This window comes from Lepisosteus oculatus, chromosome 18 (assembly GCF_040954835.1).
Source record: "Lepisosteus oculatus isolate fLepOcu1 chromosome 18, fLepOcu1.hap2, whole genome shotgun sequence".
Lineage (NCBI taxonomy): Eukaryota > Metazoa > Chordata > Actinopteri > Semionotiformes > Lepisosteidae > Lepisosteus > Lepisosteus oculatus.
The window spans coordinates 21,982,737-22,005,980 of NC_090713.1; the positions used below are offsets into that span (position 1 = coordinate 21,982,737).

The 23,244-nt window shown below is 59.7% G+C and overlaps 1 protein-coding gene across 1 annotated transcript in view; it reads right to left on the minus strand.

The window, feature by feature from the left end:
- pcxa (pyruvate carboxylase a) overlaps window positions 1–11,285 on the minus strand; it is a gene marked incomplete in the record, with an annotated part of 74,792 nt that extends 63,507 nt beyond the window's left edge. Inside the window, 7 exon segments of the mRNA XM_069180423.1 lie at window positions 4,140–4,291; window positions 4,939–5,056; window positions 5,826–5,971; window positions 6,626–6,791; window positions 7,270–7,454; window positions 7,770–7,905; window positions 11,109–11,285. Coding sequence (XP_069036524.1) covers window positions 4,140–4,291; window positions 4,939–5,056; window positions 5,826–5,971; window positions 6,626–6,791; window positions 7,270–7,454; window positions 7,770–7,905 — 903 coding nt within the window.
- Between the last annotated feature and the right edge of the window lie 11,959 nt (window positions 11,286–23,244).

Here is a 23,244-nt window from a genome sequence, read left to right on the forward strand (position 1 = left end):
CACCTTTCTCCACTTCAGGAGAGAAACACGTTTCCGACTCGCCCGGCTGAAGGATTTTCAAGTGCCGAGAGCGAGTACACACACACACACACAACTCAATTGATGTTTTTTTTCCCCTTTCATTTCCGAACGGCGCGAGGACAACGCGTAATCCGCCTCATCGGAGAGCGCTTCAGCCTGCTCCGCCGCGGCACGTTCTCCCATTTTCTTCCCGCTATTGAAGTTCCGAGGCTAAAAAAAAAAAAAAAAAAAACTCCGGAGCGAGACCGACTGCGATAAGGAAAAATTGGCTGTTTCTTCCCGGGGGCGGGAGGGGGAATCCAGATAAAATCCCGGGATGTCAGCAGCCCCTAGTGGACAGTTTATTTTATTAAACGAAATAAAGAGCCACTGAAGCGATTAAAAACGGATTCTTTGCTAACCCTACGTCCTTCGGATGAGACGTTAAACCGAGGTCCTGACTCTCTGTGGTCATTAAAAATCCCAGGGCGTTTCTCGAAAAGAGTAGGGGTGTAACCCCAGTGTCCTGGCCAAATTTCCCATTGGCCCTTACCAATCATGGCCTCATAATACTCCCCCTCTATGAATTGGCTCCATCACTCTGCTCTCCTCCCCACTGATAGCTGGTGTGTGGGGAGCGTTCTGGCGCACTATGGCTGCCGTCGCATCATCCAGGTGGGGCTGCACACTGGTGGTGGTGGAGGGGATCCCCATTACCTGTAAAGCGCTTTGAGTGGAGTGTCCAGAAAAGCTCTATATAAGTGTAAGCAATTATTATTATTATTACGTCCCCTGCCCCAGCTGACGAGCGGAGCTGCTTATTACAGGCCAGGGGCAATTATCTCACCCCGCAGTAACTGCCCCCCTCGTGGCCCGTTTAAGCCTCCGTCCCGCGAGGAGGAGGAGGGTGCTGCTGCACAGCAGCTCGGAGCGAGGGCCAGGTTATCGCCCCGCGCCGCGAAAACCCATTTTCCCAGGAAACAAAAAAAAAAACCTGCTGATGGAGAAGAAAAGACACAGCGAATGGCTAACCTCATTATCGCCGCGCGCTCGTTCAGCTCTCCTCTTTCGCTGCAGCAGCTCCTCAACCTTCCTTACTGTCCCCCCTGGGGGGCGGGGATCGGCTCCCCCCCAGGGTTAACGGCACGCCCAGACAGGAGACGGCACCAGCGGCTGGGCCCATTTCGGACCCGACGGGGACCCTGAACCCAACAGGTCAGCCCCTGCCCGTCTGAGGACCCAGATCCGATCCGCAATCCCGAAGGGGGCGCTCTAATCTGCTGGTACCGATCGCAGCAGGGGACCCGGATGTGTGTGAGGGGGTCAGAGGGGGGTTCACTGCCCTGCACACCCGGTCTCTCCAGCCAGGCTGGCTCTGTCGCTGGGAGGCCCCACCACTACTGGCTGCATCGGAAACGAACCCCTCCACAGCCCTGGGGGCCGGGCTCCATCAGAGCCCCCTCCCACAGCCCCACTCAGACCCTGGCTCTCCCACCTCTATCAGAGCCCCCTCCCACAGCCCCACTCGAACCCGGGCTCTCCCACCTCTATCAGAGCCCCCTCCCACGGCCCCACTCGAACCCCAAACCCCCTCCCACAGCCCCACTCGAACCCGGGCTCTCCCGCCTCCATCAGAGCCCCCTCCCACAGCCCCACTCGAACCCGGGCTCTCCCGCCTCCATCAGAGCCCCCTCCCACAGCCCCACTCGAACCCCCTCCCACAGCCCCACTCGAACCCGGGCTCTCCCCGCCTCCATCAGAGCCCCCTCCCACAGCCCCACTCGAACCCGGGCTCTCCCGCCTCCATCAGAGCCCCCTCCCACAGCCCCACTCGAACCCCCTCCCACAGCCCCACTCGAACCCGGGCTCTCCCCGCCTCCATCAGAGCCCTCTCCCACAGCCCCACTCGAACCTGGGCTCTCCATCAGAGTCCCCTCCCACCCTCTCGGTCAAGCAGGGGGAAGAGAAGAGAACTGGAAGGCAGGGGGTAGCCGAGGGAACTCTTCCCAGAAGAGGACGACTCGCACACTAAATTAAACAGAGGCAGGACAAGCCTGTCCGACAGGTTTTTAATGGGCAGAGGAGACCCCACCCCACTCCTCCACGCTGCCCACGCAGCCCTAATAAGCAGCTAATTATCGACTCTGCGCCGCCACATCCATCAGCAGCCCGCGGTCGATACCCCGGCCCGCTCCTGCCTGCTGTCAGAACGCGAGCTCTCTGTGCCAAACTCTCAACCCTGACGGTGCGGTAAAGAGGCCCAGACTGCCGAGTCACCGTTAAAGACGACAACATGCGCAGACACACAGCCCCCACCGGCACACACAGACGTACTGCCTGACAGCACAACTCTGCTGACAGGGCTGGCTGGCTGTCCACCTCCGAGACAGGACTCTCGGCTGCAAAATACAGTCCAGAGCCAGGCGACACACACACACACACACACACCCTACAGTCCAGAGCCCGCCGGTCCAGTCTGGGTCACACTGTACCCCTACAGTCCAGAGCCCGCCGGTCTCCAGTGTGGGTCACACTGTACCCCTACAGTCCAGAGCCCGCCGGTCCACTCTGGGTCAGACTGTACCCCTACGGTCCAGAGCCCACCGGTCCACTCTGGGTCAGACTGTACCCCTACAGTCCAGAGCCTGCTGGTCTAGGCCGGGCTCCTCCCGAGACCTGAGCTCCCCAGGCAGCAGCTGTGGTGCTGTAGGACTGTGCTGCTGTCCTGTGTGGTGTTAGCATCTCAGCTGGAAGTTGCTGCTAACAGCACTTTTTTTTTTAAACTTGCGATCTATATATAGACCCACGGTACACTATGAATAATCCCCAAGTCCCAGAACATGTGTGTTTAGTGAACGTTATACAGCCATGAATCTTTTGTTAAATGAAAGGGAACAAAATCTGGCGAGATCAGAAACCCGCACCATTAACGGACTGGAACCACTAGCGATCTACGGAACCAAGCTGTCCATTTCGGTCTCTCTCTCTCCGAGGGAAACGCACACCGTACTCGGGGGAAAAAAAACAAATGTGCTTCTTGAATCATGTCAGAGAGCACAGCCGTTTCCTCTGTGGGGGGTGAGGAGGCCCAGTCTACCAAACCCCCTTCCTGCAGTGAGCAGTGACCTCTGGTGGCCAGGCTGGGTAATGACAAGGCCACAGACAAAAGCAGTCCAGCGACAAGGCCTATTATAATAATAATAATAATAATAATAATTGCTTACACTTATATAGCGCTTTTCTGGACACTCCACTCAAAGCGCTTTACAGGTAATGGGGACTCCCCTCCACCACCACCAGTGTGTAGCATCCAGCCATAGTGCGCCAGAACGCTCCCCACACACCAGCTCTCAGTGGGGAGGAGAGCAGAGTGATGTAGCCAATTCATAGAGGGGGATTATTAGGAGGCCATGATTGGTAAGGGCCAATTGGAAATTTGGCCAGGACACCGGGGTTACACCCCTACTCTTTTCGAGAAGCGCCCTGGGATTTTTAATGACCACAGAGAGTCAGGACCTCGGTTTTACGTCTCATCCGAAGGACGGCGCCTGTTTACAGTATAGTGTCCCCATCACTATACTGGAGCATTAGGACCCACACAGACCGCAGGGTGAGCGCCCCCTGCTGGCCCCACTAACACCTCTTCCAGCAGCAACCTTAGTTTTTCCAGGAGGTCTCCCATCCAGGTACTGACCAGGCTCACACCTGCTTAGCTTCAGTGGGTTGCCAGTTGTGAGTTGCAGGGTGATATGGCTGCTATCACCCTGACAATTAAGGGCGACTCAAGGTTTCTAATAACGTGTGGGGTGCCTTGACCAACCCGTTCTGCACCAGTTAACACTTCCTGTAACCCCCAAGCGAACAATCAGCTTTCACACCATAGCAGATCTTCACAGATATAAATATATACATTCTAATCTGTTTGCGGTTTTCCCATGTTTTCAGGTGTTACAGATCAGTGAATTGTGTATTTAGAAGCTGAGAAAAATCGATGAACTGCGTTCAGCTGAAGTCAGACTCTCACAACTGACCGTTCCCATCTCAGACCGCTGCCCTCGCCCCCCCCGTCCTCCGGCTTAAACCCGTCGCGGAAGAGGCAGGCGACACCCCGGGACCGCGCAGAGCGCCGAGCTCGTTACCTGCTTGGCCAGGTTGACCGAGTCGGCGGTCAGGCGGTCCCGCAGGTGAGGGTCCAGCTGCGCCGCGGGGGCGATCTCCACCACCTTCTGGTGCCGGCGCTGGATGGAGCAGTCCCGCTCGTACAGGTGGACCACGTTCCCGAACTTGTCGCCTGAAGGGAGACAAGACACCGCGCTCAGCTCCCCGGAGACGCGCGGCGTCCAGGACACGGACACGGATCGGCTCCAAGCCGCTGCGTTAACCTGCCCCCAGGAGTCGGACAGGTGAGCCACTGCGTTAACCTGCCCCCAGGAGTCGGACAGGTGAGCCACTGCGTTAACCTGCCCCCAGGAGTCGGACAGGTGAGCCACAGTCCCACACCTGAGACCCTGATCAGCTCCGAGACGCTGCGTTAACCTGCCCCCAGGAGTCACACAGGTGAGCCACAGTCCCACACCTGAGCCACTGCGTTAACCTGCCCCCAGGAGTCAGACAGGTGAGCCACACCTGAGACCCTGATCGGCTCTCCCTGGAGACACTGTTAACCTGCCCCAAGTGACAGGGGTCCCCCCCAGACCCGGTACCCACCCCCTGATGCGCACACTCTGCATTGGTCTTCAACCTCAGCTTAGACTCATCAAGGTCGAGGGGCTTAACCGACAGACCCCTCTCCGAGGGCAGATCTTAACCCCCCCGTGTCTCCCGCCGCCACCACAGAAAAGCCCCGAGCTCGGACCCGGTACCGCCCGCACAGAACAGCGCCTTCCTCGCCGGCGGCGCCGGACCCCACAGGGAACACCCAGGGCAGAGGCTCCTCACCCAGGATCTGCACCTCGATGTGCCGGGGCCTCTCGATGAACTTCTCCACGAACAGGGCCCCGTTCCCGAAGGCGGCCAGCGCTTCCGAGTACGCCCGCTGGTAGTTCTCCTCCAGCTCCTGCACGGACACAGAGACGGGGCGGGAGAGAGGTCTGGGTGAAGAACACCTGGAGTCTGGGGCCCCTTGCCTGGAGCACATCTCCATCCAGGAGAGCACCTCTGCCTCTCCTCTCGCACCTGAGGACAGCTCCCCAGCCTTTCGGCACGGAGCAAACCTTCCCCTGGTCCTTGGCACACCAGCAAGTCTCCCGCTGGGTGCAGTACCCCCAACACACCACAGGAGGGCAGCATACACTGCAAGGTGCAGCCCTCGGCAGCCACATTCGCCGTTTTATTTAAACGATGATTACAGGTCAGCCGGGTCGCCACATACAGCTACTATAACAGGATGGACGATGACACGACTGCAGCCTGTCAGAATCTCACACGACACCGTGGACGTGGCAGCCCCCCCAGCCAGGATCAGATAACCGCTTATCCCCAGGTAGACTAAACCAGATCCTGTCCCGGAAACACGGGGAACAAGGCAGGACCACAACCCGGATGGGCGGGACACCAGGCAGGCCAGCACGGGAGGAGAGGAGGCGCTCGGACTCGGGGCCCAGAGGCCACGCACACCCCTCACAGAGGGTGCCCCGGCCTGGTCCGGAATCGAACCCAGGACCCGAGAGCTGTGAGGGTTAACGCCCTGTCCCCCTGCTAGAAAAGGGTAATTGTAACAGTGATAAATGCCGTCAGCTCTCTTCGCCTACACAGGACGGCCCTCCCCCGCCCCCGCTGGCACCACCTCCGACTGGGCTATAGCGCCCCCCTGTGGGCTCACTCACCTCGTATCCGCGCACCACTCTCATGCCGCGCCCGCCGCCGCCGTAGGCCGCCTTAAAGATGATGGGGAAGCCGTAGGTGTTGGAGAACTCCTGCGCCTCCGTCAGAGAGGAGATGGGGGCGTCCGTGCCTGGCACCACTGGCACGCCTGCAGGCACACAGGAAGGGGGGGGGGTGTGGGGTGTGGGGTATTGACAGGTTAGTGTCCCGGGGCAGCGGCCTCCCACGATCTCACCCCCCAGCTGAGACCGCCTCCCCGAGCTCTCCCGCTGCTCATCTCGGTCACAAGCGCGACGCCCGTACCCCTCCGCCACGACTCCTCCAGCTCCACAGAGGTTCAAACCCAGAGGCGGCCTGCTCACTGGCGCGTCCGAAGCGCCAAACCCACAGTCCACCGAGACCCCCCGCTCGCAAACGTCCCCTTCATTGCGAAACGACAGAGGGCTTTCGGGGGACGAGGGGAAAAAAAGACGTCCAGCCTGCACACGGGGGAACTGGAGGGCGTTTTCTAAAGCGAGGGGTTGGGAGGGGTCACCTGGGATTGGATGGGCGAGACGGAAACGTCGCTCCGTTGGACACGTTATTGTGTATGAGGCATGTCGCCAACGACTGGCATGACCCCCACACAGGAGAAAAAGACCCGTGAGCCTTATGAGCCTTGAAATAAAGACCCCCCCCATCGCTGTATACCCCGGCAGCTGAGGCGCCCAGATACTGGGGGGACCCCCGCTTGTATTGGGTTGGATCGTCCGGGGGTCCGGCCGAATCTCTGGGGTCCGGGGGGGGGGCGGCGGCGCCGTACCTGCGTGGACGGCGATGGCACGAGCCTCCACCTTGTCGCCCATCTTGCGGACCACGTCGGGGGCCGGGCCGATGAAGCGCACGCCGGCGTCGATGCAGGCCTGGGCGAAGTCGGCGCGCTCCGACAGGAAGCCGTAGCCCGGGTGGATGGCGTCCACCTCGTTCTCCTGCGCGGGGGGGGGGGGGGGGAGAGGAAACGGAAGATGGACCTTCCTGGCCGCGTGCGTCCGGCCCGGACCAGCTATGACGCTCACCTCCTCCGGCTCCAGGAGGGGCCGGTCCTGAAGACGGAGTCCCATAGAGAGCACCCCCCACCCCCACCCCGGGGGCCCGCCAGCGCAGCGCACAGGAAGGGCTTGAGCAAGGCGCTTCCTCTGTGAGGCAACTGCCCCAGAAATCACAGGAAACCGCAAGCTGCCCATTCTCACACGGGACACGACAACACAGCCGAGAGCCGGAAGAGCCGAGCTCCAGCCCAGGAAGGCAACCCGGCCGGCCGGTTCGGTCCGGTCCGGACCGGCGGGGAGGAGGAGGAGGAGGAGGGAGCAGGGACCAGGGAGGCACAGCCCAGCTCGCAGAGTGAGCGAAGTGAGGGGGTGACGGATGAGACCTGCCCCCCCCCTCTGGCCGGCCGGGGTGCCTCACCTTGGCCACCTTGATGATGTCGGGGATGTGCAGGTAGGCGCCGACGGGCGTCAGGCCCCGGCCGATCAGGTAGGCCTCGTCCGCCTTCTGCCGGTGCATCTGCCCCGTGTCCTGCTCCGCGTACACCGCCACCGTGCGGATCCCCAGCTCCGTGCACGCCCGGAAAACCCGGATGGCGATCTCTCCTGGAGGCAGGGACAGGAAGAGAGCGAGACAGCAGGGAATTAACACGAGCGCAACGTTCAAAACGTCCCCCCCGGAAACACGGCGTTCGGGACGCAACTGGTTCCGAGCGCTGCAGCCAGCTGGAGGTGCCAAGCTGGCAGCGCTGTGGGCGAACTCAGCGGGGGGGGGCGCTGGGCCCACGGGGCTGAGGAGCGCCGTGTCGAATATCCTGCACGCAGCCTTCATCTTCCTCAGCTTCAGGGGGCTCACAGGACCAGGGCGACCGACTCAAACCCCCCCCACCCCACCCCCACCACTCCTGCTGCTGCTCTCACCTCGGTTGGCCACCATGACCTTCTTGATGGGCCGGTAGTCAACGCGCTGGGTGCTCTGGAAGGCCTGGGACAGCACCGACACCCGCCGGGCCCCGAGGAAGCCCAGCCCACCCCGGACCAGGCGCAGCTGCAACATCTGGAAGGAGAAGAGCAGGGCGCCACGGGGTCAGGCGCAGCATGACAGGAGGGGGGGCAGGACAGAGCCAGGAACACCGGCTATCCCCCCCCACCCCCCCCGAGCGGGTCTGCTCAGTTACACCACAGCTGGAGCATCTGGAGCGACAGCAGCACAGCGGGCTCTCGCACACGAGCCGAACCCCTGCCATCGCCCACAGCTGCAACATCTGGAGCAGCAAGAACAGCAGGGCGGTCCGCCCCGGCAGGCGAGCCGACCCGGGCTCGAGTTCGGGATTTGAGCAGCTTCAACGGTGCTTTTCCTACAAAAGAGCAAGTCCGCTTGGGTCCCGTGTAGACACGCCACGTTTAACCTCGACATCAAAGCACTGAGGAAGGGAAGAGGGGGGGTAGAACAGGACCTATCCGCCTAGCCAGAGCTGTCAGCCGCAGGATTTAAAACGCTCAGCTGCCTGGGCGCGCAGCTCGGTTGGGAGGCAACGGCTCAATTAAATCCCTGGATCTCGCCCAGCCACTTCTCGGAAGACACACGGAGGAACTGGCTCCAACGACATGCCCGGGCAGCTTGTTCCACACTCCCACCACCCTCTGTGTAAAGAGGGGCCCCGCTGTCCCGACTGAAGGATCTCATCATCCATCTGCGTCTCGAAAGGAGGCAGGATAACGGCTTCAACAGCACGGCTGAAGTGCCACACTCCCACCACCTTTTGTGTAAAGTGCCCCCCCCACCTTCTAATGTCCCTGTAGTTTCCACTCAAGACCTACAGTTCCTGTTTTATGGGGGAGGGGGGAGTAAAAAATAAAAAACTAAAAACGGGCAGGAAAGCAGCAGGGAAGTTGGTGGGAAGAGTCTCGGGAGTCTGGCGGGCAGGAGAGGAGGGCACGCGACTCCTCTCATTCATGAAGAGCCCGCGGCCAGGCGCCGACCTCTGACCCAGTTTCCAGCGCCGGCCCGGGTCAAAGAGCAGCGCGGCTCGGGCTGTTGACTCTGGCTCGCTCCCGACGTCAGCGGGAGTTCGTGTTCTCTGCGCCCCCCCATCCACAGTGGCTCAGGGAGGGGCGCAAGTTCAGAGTGGAGACCCCACACCCCTGGGGGCCACCCCCCGTTTCCCCAGCCGCTGAGGAGAGATGGTCATGAGCTCCCGCAGGTCCCTCGGCCTCAAACTGAGCCACGACTGCAGGGACCTACAGCCCCGAGAGACCCCAGCCCGGGACGAGCCCCCCACAGTCCTTAGATAAGCCCCCCTACAGCCCGGAGACCCCAATTCAGGGTCCCAGTCCGGGACGAGCCCCCCTACAGCCCTGAGACTCCAGCCCGGGACGAGCCCCCCTACAGCCCGGAGACCCCAATTCGGGGTCCCAGCCCAGGACAAGCCCCCCACAGTCCTGAGACATGCCCCCCACAGCCCCGAGCCCCAAGTTCGGGGTCCCAGTCCAGGACGAGCCCCCCTACAGCCCAGAGACCCCAGTTCCGGATGTTCCAGGACTCCAAAACCCAACTGCGGTCAGGTGTCCCGTTTTGAAGGCTTACTAAAAATATTTCCCCCTCGTCAGTCTACAACTTCCCATCAGCACACGGAACAGGGAAGGTTCAGAGGAAAGGAACTGGCCAATCTACTCCCAGTCAGCATGACGCACCTCACTGCTGCCATCGCCTGCCCTTCTTTCGATGTTACTATTATCAAGAAAACATGACCAAACACCTCAAACTGGCAGCCTGCTGTGGGCGAGGGCTCATCCGGGCTCGAATTTCAGGAAACGCCAAGTGACCTGAAAATACCTGCCTGCGCTCCGAGCACCCTCCCTCCCACTCGGCGGCCGAACGCAAGGGCCCACACCGTCCGTTTCCTCTCTCAGGCCGGACAGGAAGTGACCCCTCCACCCCCAACCATCTTCCCAGAAGCCCTTACAGCCTGGGTCAGAGAAACCCACACCCAGGGCACACTTAAAACACGAAGAGGCAGGCTTCCCCTTCTTGAAAGGAAGTTTAAAGCCAATAACAGGAAGCAGTTCTTTACACAGAGAGTGGTGGGAGCGAGGAGCAAGCTGCCCAGATTTTTTTGTTGAAGCAAAAAATTTCTTTAAAAAAAAACACCTACTAATGAGCTAACGGACAGCCCAAATGGGCTCCTCGATTATTCTAGCATTCCTGCAATGACTAAAAAAAAAAAAACACTTCCTCTTGCAGAAGTTGGATGAGCTCTACGAAATGTGCCTCTGTTTGCCTAGAAAAGGGGGCACAATGCAGAGGTCACCTGCTCACGTCAGCGCAGTCCCCCGCAGGGGGGGGGGGAGGGGGTCAAAGGTCGGTGCCTGGCAAGACTGGCGCAAGGGGAACATAAAAACACATGCGCGCAAGGCGTCATCAGGCTTAAGCGTTAAGACAAACATCAACAGAACTTTGAGCCAACAGTTAATTGCTCACTGATAAAACTGGTTGTCAACAATCTGGAGCCCCTGCTGTCGGGCACCGCTGGCCCAGTGGGACCAGCGCCAACAGGCCCTGCCGCAGCGCAAACACCAGAGGCGGGTTTCTCTCGTGGCCGGGAGCCTTGGGGGAAGAGATCCCCGTTCCCAAGGGAAAACCGGGCAGCCGGATCTCCGGGTAACCTGGGTCCTGAATTCCACCCCAAAACGCTGGGCGCAACTGGTGTGGGGCACCCCCAGCCTGGCACATTGTGCACGTCATCCCCCCCCAAAAAAAAAAAAACACCTGTTGCTTCACCAGGATAGCTAACAAGCAGGCAGATCAGTGTCTGTTAAGCCCTACAGGGGAACGGACCAAAGAGGTCAAAGGTCAAACGCCCCCGGTATCGGACAAGATGAGCAATGCAATTTAGGGGAAAAAAAAAAGTGTCTCCTGCACAATGAAAAGCAAGCCCTGCTCACTTTCTCCAGTCACGGTCAGTCACGGTTTGGAGGGTGTGGAGGAGCCTGAAATGTGCGCGTTCCGATCGGAGCATCCTCACAACCTGTACCCCTTTCCCAAGCCTGCCCCTGCAGCGCCCCCAGAGCTGCACACAGCCGTGAGAAATCTGTCCACAGCACACAGAGTGTATGTTGCACAAACTTCCTGCGGCTAACCGCTGGAGTTTTTTCTTTTAAAAAAAAAAAAGCTTGGCTGAAAACAAAAGAAATATTTCAACAACGCACAGGGGTGAACGAGCGAGCGAAGCAGTCAGACGGACAGGACTGGTAACTTACCGCGGCTCTGACAGCCCAGCCCAAACCCTCAACCCAAACACCAAGACCAGCGCTGGGACACAGCCGGGACTCGCAGGAGAGGAGCAGCCAGAGAGCGAACAGACAGGAACAGACTCACGCTGGGTCTCAATGCCTCCTCACCCGAGACGAGCCCTGCTGAAACTACAGCTGTGCTCTCTCTCTCTCGGCACTTTCCTTATGCAACGCTGCACGCCCCTCCGCTCCCCTCCAATCGCCAGCTCTCTCCGATAACAAGAGCCACAGGGGCGCGCAGATTTGAAGAGCGCGAGAGAGAGGAGGGGAGGAGTGTCTCAGTGTGTGAATCCAGGGGCAGTGTGAGAGGAGAGGGACAGCAGTGTCTCCAGTCCAGTCAGGAGTGTCTCAGTGTGAGAGGAGAGGGACAGCAGTGTCTCCAGTCCAGTCAGGAGTGTGTCAGTGTGTGAATTCAGGGGCAGTGTGAGAGGAGAGGGACAGCAGTGTCTCCAGTCCAGTCAGGAGTGTGTCAGTGTGTGAATTCAGGGGAGTGTGAGAGGAGAGGGACAGCAGTGTCTCCAGTCCAGTCAGGAGTGTGTCAGTGTGTGAATTCAGGGGCAGTGTGAGAGGAGAGGGACAGCAGCGTCTGTAACAGGGCTACACAGCATATGAGTGTTAGAGTCCACTCCGATGTGGACACCGTTACAGCCTGCACCTCGATATTTACCCATTATTTAATTACCAACTAGTAAATTATACAGGTGGTTGAAGCAACAGAGCAGGAAGTCAGACACTCGCATCTTGAAGCCAGACCTAAACTTAAATTAATAACTAGAAGAGTACAAACAAACTGATAGAGGTCCACTGATGAGTTAGCTCTCTCATCAAATAAAATTGACTTCCACCATCCTTCACGCATTCAGTTCCCAGTGCATCTGCAGTGGACTCCAGGTGGACTGGACAAGCTGTGCACAAGGCGAAGGGAGGGGTTAATCTAGGAAATACAGGGGGAAAAAAACCCCCATCTAGAGAGCAGGCACAGCGAGGCGCATCAGGGCCAGTGTGAGCGGGGGAGGAGGACAGCTGTACCCGTGTCAACTGAGCACGTGCGCGACACACCTGGCAGCCCGAGCAAAACAAAAACAAAAACAGAGCGCCAGCGCAGCATGTGCTCTCACACACACACTCCCAGGAAACACAGCTCTGCCTCTGACGGGGTTACAGACCAACCACCCCCCCAACATCCCACACTCCCTAACTAGAGGGCAAACAGCACTTGCAGAGATCAGTGTGGAGTGGGCGATTACACAGACTTCAGGAAAAACAGTTTAACTATTAATAGACACTCGTAGGAACAGGCCTGCCTGGCCCTTTTGCAGTCTCTCCAAGTGCCGAAGACAGCAAGCCGTAGAGCCTCATTTCCAGCCCGACAGGACCCCAAGGAAAGGGTGTTTTTCCCCCCTATACGTTAACCTCTGTGCTCCGCGCCACAGCCCCACCCCAGCCACCCCGAGACCCCCCACATTCCACCCCGTCGGAGCAGATCCGTTTCCTGCTCTTCGAGATGAAAATCCAGATCTCAGCACCCCAACGCCATCGCCAGAGAACCACAGATAACATGGGTGGGCAGATAAGTGTTTTTGGCCCTTTCAGACCCAACACTCAATGGCCTCAACAACCCCTGGACTCAGTTCTGTTCCGGCACAGAACGTGCTTTTTAAACCCGTACTGGAGCACAGGGATCGCTCCATTAGACTGGCACATTCAGAGGGATTACATCCCTGGCATCGCCCCTTCACCCAGATTCACTTGTACTTCCCTCTTGAGGAAGCACCAGCCTGCAGAAAATCGGGAGAGGAATCTTAACCAAGAAGCCCGGATCAGTGATGCCACAGGCCTGGCGTTCCTGGGACTTTAATCTGGTTACCAATCCGGTTTATTCCTTTAATTCCCCCACCCTGCCTCTCCCTTCCCCGTTTCCCAAACTATCAAATCTCTGCAAGTCTGAAAAGACTTGAAGTCGTCTGAGCAACTGGCTTTTCACAGACTGTAACTGGAAACCGACTCCCAGCACAGGGCACAGCCCCATTCCTGCCCTCCTCTCCTCTGAATGAAGAGGAATGCAGCACACAGATTTCCATTCCTTTCGGATTAAAGCCTGCAGATACAGCTGGATTGTCTCGAGAGACAGAAGCAGAGAGAGACACAGACAACACACACAGGCCAAATACCTGTCCTGGCGAGAGAAGACAACCAGGAGAAACTGGACCCAGGCAGGGCTGGCTGTCCAGAGACGACAGGCTCAGTGACCACAGCCAGGCCAGAGAAACTGGACCCAGGCAGGGCTGGCCTGGCCTCCCAGAGAGAGACAGGCTCAGTGACCACAGCCAGGCCAGAGAAACCAGACCCAATTATGGCTGGCTGTCCAGAGGATAGGCCTGTGCTCCAAAAAACGGAGAAGGCAGGCAGAGTTGTACTACAAGAAATACTCCAGTATCGGGGAAACATTCTTCCCTAAAATAAATCTAGTCCCAGAATCCCCACACCTGCCGGAACGGGAACAGCTCCCAGTCCTACCGGGGGAGGAAACTGGACAGAGCTACAGCCCTGCGTGCGATCTCCACTCACAACGGAGGACGGAGATGGGGAGCCTCTCGGAGCCTCATATCCTGAGCCACAGAGCCACTGCTCCGCCCTGTTGACTTTAAAAATATGTTGACTTTAAAAAGACCGGTCAGTCGTTCCCTTTGGCCATGCCCATCAAGCCCCTCTGAATGGGGCAGGCAAGCGCAGTCATGTCTGTCTCCAATCAAGCCTAAAGGGCTCTGTACACCCCAGTCACGCACCCGCTGTCCCCAGGCCAAACGGAGGCCTACGGGGGGTGGGGGGGGAACAGGGTAAGAGAAGGACAAGAGAGAGATAAGGAGTGGGAAAGTCAGAAGGAGAGAAGGAACAACACAGGGAAGAGAAGGCAATCTTAATCCCTTCCTGAGGTTAATCGGTCCTGTGACAGAAGAGCAAACAGATAAGCCTGTTTGAGCACCTGAGCGAGAGGGCTGTGGCCTCCCAGCGATCTCCCCTGCAGGCTGGGTCTGTCCTTTCCCCTCCCTCATTATCAGGGCGAGCCAGCGCTCACACCCTCCCGCGCGGAGAGCGAGCCCCTCGCTCAACAGAAGCCGTCCCCCCCCTTAAAAAGCAGGACTCCAGACCGACCCTGCTCCGGGTCGAGGCTACTGTTTCCGTACCCTCTCCGAGCTCCCCCCGGACACCCGGGACGGCCCCTCCCATACCAGCACACCCCCGGGCCGGGAGACGCCCCGGGGTCAGTCCTGCGTCCCAGTCGCGCTCGTGGGGGTTACTGCGCCGCAGAAGGAATGCTGTCCGGCCACGTCCCGCTCGGGGAACCCAGCCCTCCCCCCCTCCTCCCATTCCGCCCCAGCGCCCTCAAAACTAACTCACAAACCGGGGGCACGCCTGCCTGCCTGCCTAACACGAGGGCCCGGCCCACCGGCGCTGGACTGACTCTCCAGCTCGACCTTTCACCCACTGACACCCCACCCCACGACTGTGGCGCACCCCCCCCAGCGGATCACAGCCCGAGAGCTTCAGTACCGTCGACCAGGCCGCAGGAGAGAACGCAGCCCAAGACCAGCGGATTAGGGATCAGCTTCCACCTCCAGCCGATAAGACGGCCGACCAGCCCACCTGCAGCTCCTTCAGCAAGTCCCCCGTATGGGCCACACGGACACACAGTCTTCACTGTCCCCAGCACACTGCACCGCACACGCCCGGGACACACCGCAGCTCTGTGTATAGCGAGCTCTGCCCCGGTTTCTTTCATACCATTTCTACTGCACTATGACCCATTATGTAACCTTATTCTGGAACTTGAATTCGGTTAATTTTGTTAATCCCCACCCAGCGAGCTCGTAGAAAAGACACTTCATTGGCAGCAAATACCGTCGCACGCCGCGTTTGTCCGGTGTTGGATCAGCTTGGACTGAATTTCGTGGAATCTCGCGGGGAGACGCTCCGCTGCTCCCTGTGCCAGAAGGGGAAATCGCCAGGGCTGTGGGGGGGGGGGGGGGGGGGGGGGGAATTGGGGCAAAGACTCTGCAAGCACCCCCCCCTCCCCTCCCCCCACTCCAGGGGGCGCTCTGCCAGATGTGCACTGAGGCTGCGCTACAGTGGCTTACTGAGGTGGCCCCGGCCCAGTCTCAGACCGGTCACACTGCAGAACCCAGCCAGCACCCCCAGCCAGCTCCCCGAGAGGGACGCCCCTCTTGACCTCGCGGGGGCCCCTGGACCAAGCCGAGCAGGCTCCGACGCTCCGGGATCCTCCCGGGAACACCGGGATGAAACTCCGGGATTGAGCAGCTTTAACCAAGCAGCCGAGAAAGAGAAGAAAGTTTTGCACGTGGAGGCGAAAAAAGAAAAAGAGGAGGAGGGACGGGATCCCAGTCGTTTCAGGAACAAAAAAAACCATCTCACCCTTGGGAAGGAGATCCAGAAGAGAGCAGAGAAGCCGGGCCCACAGGAAAGTCACTCCTGGAAGAGAAGGAATGAATGAACAGGTTAGGGCCGGACGCGAAGGCAGCACCTGCTACTGCCAGCGCACAGTAACTAGACACCGGGACAACACGAGCCCCCGCCGGACCAGACCGCGCCTACAGACCCCCACAGGGGACCGCCGGTCACGGGACATCGCCGCCAACCTCCCCGAACCCGTGACCAGCAAGGGCACGCCAGAGCCGGTTCTGTCGGGGGGCAGGGGCCCAGGGTGGTCATGGCTCTGCCCTCTGGGGCAGGAGGCCACGAAGAGCAGGTTCTACAGTGCCGCCGAGCCAACTCCTGTTGCACAGCGGTGCGGCCCGGCCCGGTCCGGTTTCAGCGGCGCCTCACCGACAGCTCCAGCTGCACGAACGGGCAACCGGGACACCGGGGGGACCGTCGCTGAGCGGATCAGCCGGCTGGCAGCACTGCCCGGCGCGCATCGCGGACCAGGGCTTTACCGTCGCAGGGCTCCCGGGACCCCGAGAATGACACCCCGCGGAGGGACAGGCAGGTCAGTAACCACAGGCTCAGACCTCCTTCACATGCTGTCCGCTGCCAAGCTGGAAGCCCAGACAATGGAGTTACTATTCCAGCTTTTCCCAGCCGGGCCCCTCCGGAGCGGACAAAAGCCCAGCTCTCTCTCGCTCGCTCTCTCTCTCTCTCCGAGATGAAAAGGAACGGCTCTGAGCTCCGAGCACTGAGCAAGCCCCCCCCCACCTCTACACACACCCCTGCTGGAGACGCCGGAGGAATGCAAGCTCTTCCCGGGCTCGGAATTCACCCCCCGGGCCTAACTGGCACAGGAAGGAAAAAAAATAATAATAAAAAAGTCAAGCTACCGCCTGCACAGGCAGAGCTCCTGGCCACACCCCCCTCGGAGCTCCTGTCCCCGACTGAACTCCCCCCGCAGGGGCAGCCCGACCCGCCGGGGGTCTCCCGCGCCGCCGATCCGCTGCAGGAACAGGGGAGCCACGAGGCGCCCGAGAGAGAGAGAGAAAGAGAGGGAGGGAGGGAGGGAGCTCCCTCAGGGAGACGCTGCAGCAGAACAGACTCTGCGGTAGAACCCCGGGTCAAGACACCAGACTCTGGGTCCACCCACCAACCCCGCCCGGCTAAGCTGGACCGGAGGGATCTGCAGTGGACTGCAGCACCCCCTACAGGGCGAGTCAGCGCTCCACCACGGAGCGGGCACTGGAGACGCCGGGAGCAGTGAAGCACAGGGATTAGACCGAGTCTGTTCCGCCTCCATCCTGACTCGCCGACCCGGTTCCCACAGGATCCTCACCGCGCCCACAAGGGCCGGGGGTAGGGGTAGGGGCTGCCAACCAGAAGGCCGAGCACCTCGCTCCACACTCCCACCACTCCGTGTGTAAAGGCGCTTCCAGGTAGTTCGCACTCGTCCCCTCCAGCCCCCGGGTTGAGGCACCTGCTCCCTCCAGTTCCCAGGGCTCGATCCCGGGCCCCACCCACACAGACGAGCTGGGGGGGGGAGTAAATCTAGCCGCAAAACGGAACGGCGAAGGCCACAGCTGCTCCCGGAGTCGTCCCCCCCCCTGCACCACACACAGCCCGAGAGAGAGAGAGAGACGAGGCCGGAAGGCTAGGAGGAGGAGGCAGCGAGCTCCACACCCACGCCGATTTCATCATCCACTCCAGACACTCGAGAGGCTGCGCTCGGGAGCGCCCACGTGGAACCCGGGACACGCTCAGGCCGCGACAGACCCTCTGCCCGGGAGCTAAAAATAGGCCGGGCGCCCCGGCTCTGTTCCAGCTCGCGGCTCGGCGCGGCGAACCCCAGCAAAACACGCGTGGGTCCGGCGTGTCGCCCCACACCGCCCCGCGGCCAGGCGTGCCCGGGGGTCCGAGCTCATTCTCACCTCCTTCGCCAGGCGCAGCAGGGCTCCAGCTGTCCCGGCCCGGCCCGTTCCAGCCCACGCTGTCAGGAACTCGGGTTCTGAATGTGCACTCGCCACCGGAACAGCACGACCCGAGCGCAGGCTGAGCCCCCCCTGAACGTGACGGGACGGGACGGGCCGGGCCGGGCTCACTTCACGGGGTCTCCCCCCCCCAATCAACCGATACCTCCCGACCCCCCTGCGCCCCAGCACACTCCACCTGTCCCGGAGGGCGGGGTGCGCGCGCTGTGGGCTGTCCCGGGACACGAGCTCGGACCCGCAACCCCGACACCCCATGCGCACACACACACCTTTGTTACTTAGTTCGCGTCGGATAACACGCCCCTCCAAAAATAAAAACACGAAGCCGCCACTCGTCTCCATCCGGCAGCACGCTGTGGAAACACACGCCATTCCGGCAAACCTTCAACACAAACTTCTGCATGCGCCCCCTCCCCGCCGGTCCACGGGTGACCAGACCCGCCCCCCCCCCACACACACACCCACAGTCAGAGCCCCAGCACTGATCCCGCAGGCAGGGGGGGCGGAGAGAGGAGAGCGGGTCAGGCGCTCTGGACGGATCTGCTCCAGCTCGCCCGGGACTGATGTGGGGTGGGTGGGTATGGGGGGCAGAGGAGGAGCAGGAGGTACTGGGGGGGGGCAGTGTGGGGGATTCACACGCAGCCCTCGGCCGCGCACACGCGTGCGTGCTCCCGATCAGCTGGGCGAGAGGGGAGCGTCTCCTGACAGGCTGATCAGCCAGTCGTGCCTTCTGACCGTAGTCACTTACCTCCTGGCGGCGACACGGCTCTGAGACGACCTGCGGAGTCGCTTCCTGCGTGTCGTGCCCCGGGCGCCTCTCCCCTGCCCGCACAGCGCTTAGCGAGGGTTACAGGGGAAAACACGGGTGCTGGATGGTCGTGAAGCGACTTCGCTCCTGACACGGGCGACACCAAACTCAGGTGCAAACTGGCCAGCGAGCTGACAGACGTCTCGCATAAGACCTTTTAAGGCCCTCCCACCGTCCCCTCCCCTCTGCCCGTATCAGCCTCGCCATTGGCCCGCTGCCGACTGCCCTCGCCTCCCGTTGGCTGAACTGGGGCTCAATCCCACCGGCGGGCCCGCCCCCTGCCCCCGCCGCAACCGCCGCTGCTGGTTGGCGAGAACTGGGTCCGGCCTTTTCCCCGCCCCCTCGATGCGGCTCCCCGCAACCCATTGGCCAGAGCAGACCCAATCCGACGCCCCGTGAGGTTCTATTGGCCCACGCCGCCGCCGCTCACACACGCCGGGCGGCTGGCTGGGGACCCACCCACTACCTCACGGGGCTGTCCGCGCCGCTATTGGCCGAGAGCGCTTTCCGTCGCCTGGCGCCGGGCTGCGATTGGTCCGGGAGGGCCTGCGCGAGTCGTCATGCCTCGCCGCGCGCCCGCGACTCGAGGGAGGCGCCTCGCGGACTCATTCATTCAGTTCAAAGCGGCGACGGCTTGCTCGCGCGCGCGCGCTCGTCCCCGGCTCTTTTAAGCGCGTGGACAGCAGGAGCTCGGAGTTAAAAGTTAAAATGTTTGAAATAGTTGTAGTTCAGGTCCGCCGTCTGCACAACGCGCCGTTCAAAACATTCCCCAAACACGCCCCGCTTTTCCTGACGGCTGGAGCCTCCGTCACACACAAACAAATCATATATATATTCGTCAACACTGTGAATCCAACCCGCTAATAAGAGCAGTTTTCACTCTGAAAGAATATTATTAGTTGCTTACACTTATATAGCGCTTTTCTGGACACTCCACTCAAAGCGCTTTATAGGTAACGGGGACCCCTCCACCCCCAGCAGTGTGCAGCCCCACCTGGATGATGACAGAACTACCAACAGGTGCGCTTTCCATCGCTCCTAAGGGCATCTCAAGAGGAACAAGATATCCACGCGGGTCCGCATGCAAGCCCGACTAGGAGTTATTCCCAAATCAGTGTCCTCTAACACACACCTGTACTGTGTCTGGAACGGCCCCCAGAAGCTGCGTTTTTAACTGGCGCTGCGCCCCCGATATGAATCATAATCTTATCGCAGAAGCAGTATCACTGCGTTAGTTACCCGCGAAACAACACGAAGGCATGTTTCAGAGACACGCCCACTTCGAAAACCCTGTATTATTTCTGTTGACGTCCCTCACGGAAAAAGATACATTTAAATTAACACCCGCGGTGGGTCCTCAGCTTTATTCCTACAGCTTCCCTCAGAAACAGATTTAGAAATAAACCCGACGGCCTCCTCGATATTATTTCTGGAATTTGCCTTAAAAAATAAAAACACAAGTTACCTGGTTCGAGTCCTGGCTCGAGGGAAGAGAACTGGAGGAACGACGAGGGCGCAGCGAGGTGACCCCCTTTTGACCTCGGAGGGGGGGGGGGAGGGGTCACGGGGGGGGGGTTTCTCGTGAACACGCGCGGCCCGGCGCCCCGCGTTCCAGCTCGTTAATTGGATCAGACACGCACGTGCGCTTTGGCCGGTCGTCTCGGTTTCAAGAGGTGGCGGGATGCACGCCGGTCCGGTCCGGTATCCCCCCCGGTTCTGGCCCGGGAAGAGGGTGTAGCCGCTGCGCACGTCCGTGTATCGCGTTTGGCATCATTGCTGAATTCACAAGGACGTCAGAAACATTACAAGCTACCTTCGGGCCCATCTTTGCTAATTTGCAATTAACGGATCTGGGGATCTCTCCCAGCTGGGTCTGGAGAGAAGCCCGGGTACCACCCACCCACCACTCTTTGTGCAAAGAAGTGCTTCCTGTCTCGCCTGGAGGGTCTCATCCAGCTGGGTCTTGAAGCCAGAAGCCAGGATAGCAGCTTCAACAGCAGGGCTGGGCAGCTTGTTCCACACCCCCGCCCCCCTCTGTGTAAAGCGGTGCCTCAAGCCCTGATTGAACAGTCTCGTCCGGCTGGGTCTGGAGAGAAGCCAGGCGATCGGCTGGGCAGCTTGTTCCACACCCCCGCCCCCCTCTGTGTAAAGCGGTGCCTCAAGTCCTGATTGAACAGTCTCGTCCGGCTGGGTCTGGAGAGAAGCCAGGCGATCGGCTGGGCAGCTTGTTCCACACCCCCGCCCCCCTCTGTGTAAAGCGGTGCCTCAAACCCTGATTGAACAGTCTCGTCCGGCTGGGTCTGGAGAGAAGCCAGGCGATCGGCTGGGCAGCTTGTTCCACACCCCCGCCCCCCTCTGTGTAAAGCGGTGCCTCAAGCCCTGATTGAACAGTCTTGTCCGGCTGGGTCTGGAGAGAAATCTGCTCATTCCTGTGGGGGGGGGGTCATGCCAGCCTGAGCCGAAGGATTTACATTCTCCCCCCCCCCCCCCCCCACCATCCCAAAGCACATACAGCAGGGGCCCTGCTTCTCCCCAGTGATGAAGCAATTTCAATGAACTCTGTGTTCTCAACTGCCTGTGATGAATCAACGTTCTCGTAAAGAGCTTTAGCAAGCCACCTGACCGTTGTCCCAGCCTGGTGAAAACAAGTTTCCTCCATCCATCACCAGGTGGGGGGTACACACTGGTGGGGGTGGAGGGGATCCCCATGACCTATCAAGAGCTTTGGGTGTCCAGAAAAGTGCTATATACGTGTAAGAAATTATTATGATTATGATTTATGCATATTTCCAGGTCTTAAATAAAGCTGGACGTCTGTCACCGTCTGATAGTGCTGCGCCTGTACTGCCAAGTGCGAAGTGTTTATTTAAATACTTGGGTTCAGCGAGAGTAAAGGGATCACCTGCACCAGGAAGCGGGGTGGCGGTGGGGTCCCCGGTTTCGGGAGCAGGGAGCCCCCCCTGTCTGTGCCATAATCCATCCCGCCGCCAGATGGCGCTAGGCGCCCGTGCTCGACTCTCGCTCGACCCCGGCGAAGTGATCGATCGCTGGCTCCCACTGCCAGCGGGAGAAATAGAGACAGGGGTGCACTTCCTACTGCACTGTGACAGATACTCTGGGATTAGAGAAACATTCTTCCCGAAATTCAGAAATCTAATCCCAGAGTTCCCACACCTGCCAAAACCACAACAGGTCCCAATCCTACTGGGAGAGGGAGGAGGGAACTCAGTTGATCTGGCAGCCCAGTATGTGATCTCCTGTCCCAGCCTGAGGAACAGTGAGTCCGTCTCCCAATAATGCTCCAGCCGCCTACAGTATATGTCAATATTTTATAATATGTCTTTGTTGTAAATGTCTGTAGATTTTATTTTACTTCTATTTTTTGTCTTGTTCCATGTTCATTTTATTATTTTTATTTGCTTTGGCAACACTGATTGTACCCATCGGTCATGCTAATAAAGCACCTTGAATTGAATTGAATTGAAGTGATCGATATTGAGCACGAGGTGGCAGTGCGCCTCGTCTATCCGGCCGTCGGAGAGAAGCCGGCCCCGACCATCCCGGTGGAGGTCGGGGGAGCTCCCAGGTAAAACGCCGACAGAGACAGATTCCCTGGAGCCGAGACTGGACTCAGGACCGCGGCTGCAGGGCAGGGCAGGGCAGGGAGCCGATGGTGCTGTGTGCGGTTCAGCGTGTTTCAGAAGCAAGCCTGGGTACGACCGCTGGGAAAGTGAATCTTAGTGAAACACTAAGGCTGCTGCTGGAAGAGGTGTTAGTGGGGCCAGCAGGGGGCGCTCACCCTGCGGTCTGTGTGGGTCCTAATGCCCCAGTATAGTGATGGGGACACTATACTGTAAACAGGTGCCGTCCTTCGGATGAGACGTAAAACCGAGGTCCTGACTCTCTGTGGTCATTAAAAACCCCAGGGCGTTTCTCGAAAAGAGTAGGGGTGTAACCCCGGCGTCCTGGCCAAATTTCCAATTGGCCCTAACCAATCATGGCCTCCTAATAACCCCCCTCAGTGAACTGGCTCCATCACTCTGCTCTCCTCCCCACTGAGAGCTGGTGTGTGGGGAGTGTTCTGGCGCACTATGGCTGCCGTCGCATCATCCAGGTGGGGCTGCACATTGGTGGTGGTGGAGGGGATCCCCATTACCTGTAAAGCGCTTTGAGTGGAGTGTCCAGAAAAGCGCTATATAAGTGTAAGCAATTATTATTATTATTATTATTAATGAGCTCTGTACACCGGTGCACAGCACTAAAAGCCAGAAGACAGGCCGGTATAGGACCAGGCAAGACAGGCTTCTAATCCAGCTGTCAGAAGCAGCGCATTTCTTGGGTACACAACTGCCAGCATACCTGCTGGTGTGGCTCCCCCTGATGTCCAGGGTGCTGTCCAGTGAGAGGTGACCCCCAGGGTCCCGTGTGTGTGGGGACCCCAGTCTCCCTGCACCCCAGAGCTCAGTGCCCCCCGTCTCTGTCCAGTGAGAGGTGACCCCCAGGGTCCTGTATGTGTGGGGACCCCAGTCTCCCTGCACCCCAGGGCTCAGTGTCCCCCGTCTCTGTCCAGTGAGAGGTGACCCCCAGGGTCCTGTATGTGTGGGGACCCCAGTCTCCCTGCACCCCAGGGCTCAGTGTCCCCCGTCTCTGTCCAGTGAGAGGTGACCCCCAGGGTCCTGTATGTGTGGGGACCCCAGTCTCCCTGCGCCCCAGGGCTCAGTGTCCCCCGTCTCTGTCCAGTGAGAGGTGACCCCCAGGGTCCTGTATGTGTGGGGACCCCAGTCTCCCTGCGCCCCAGGGCTCAGTGTCCCCCGTCTCTGTCCAGTGAGAGGTGACCCCCAGGGTCCTGTATGTGTGGGGACCC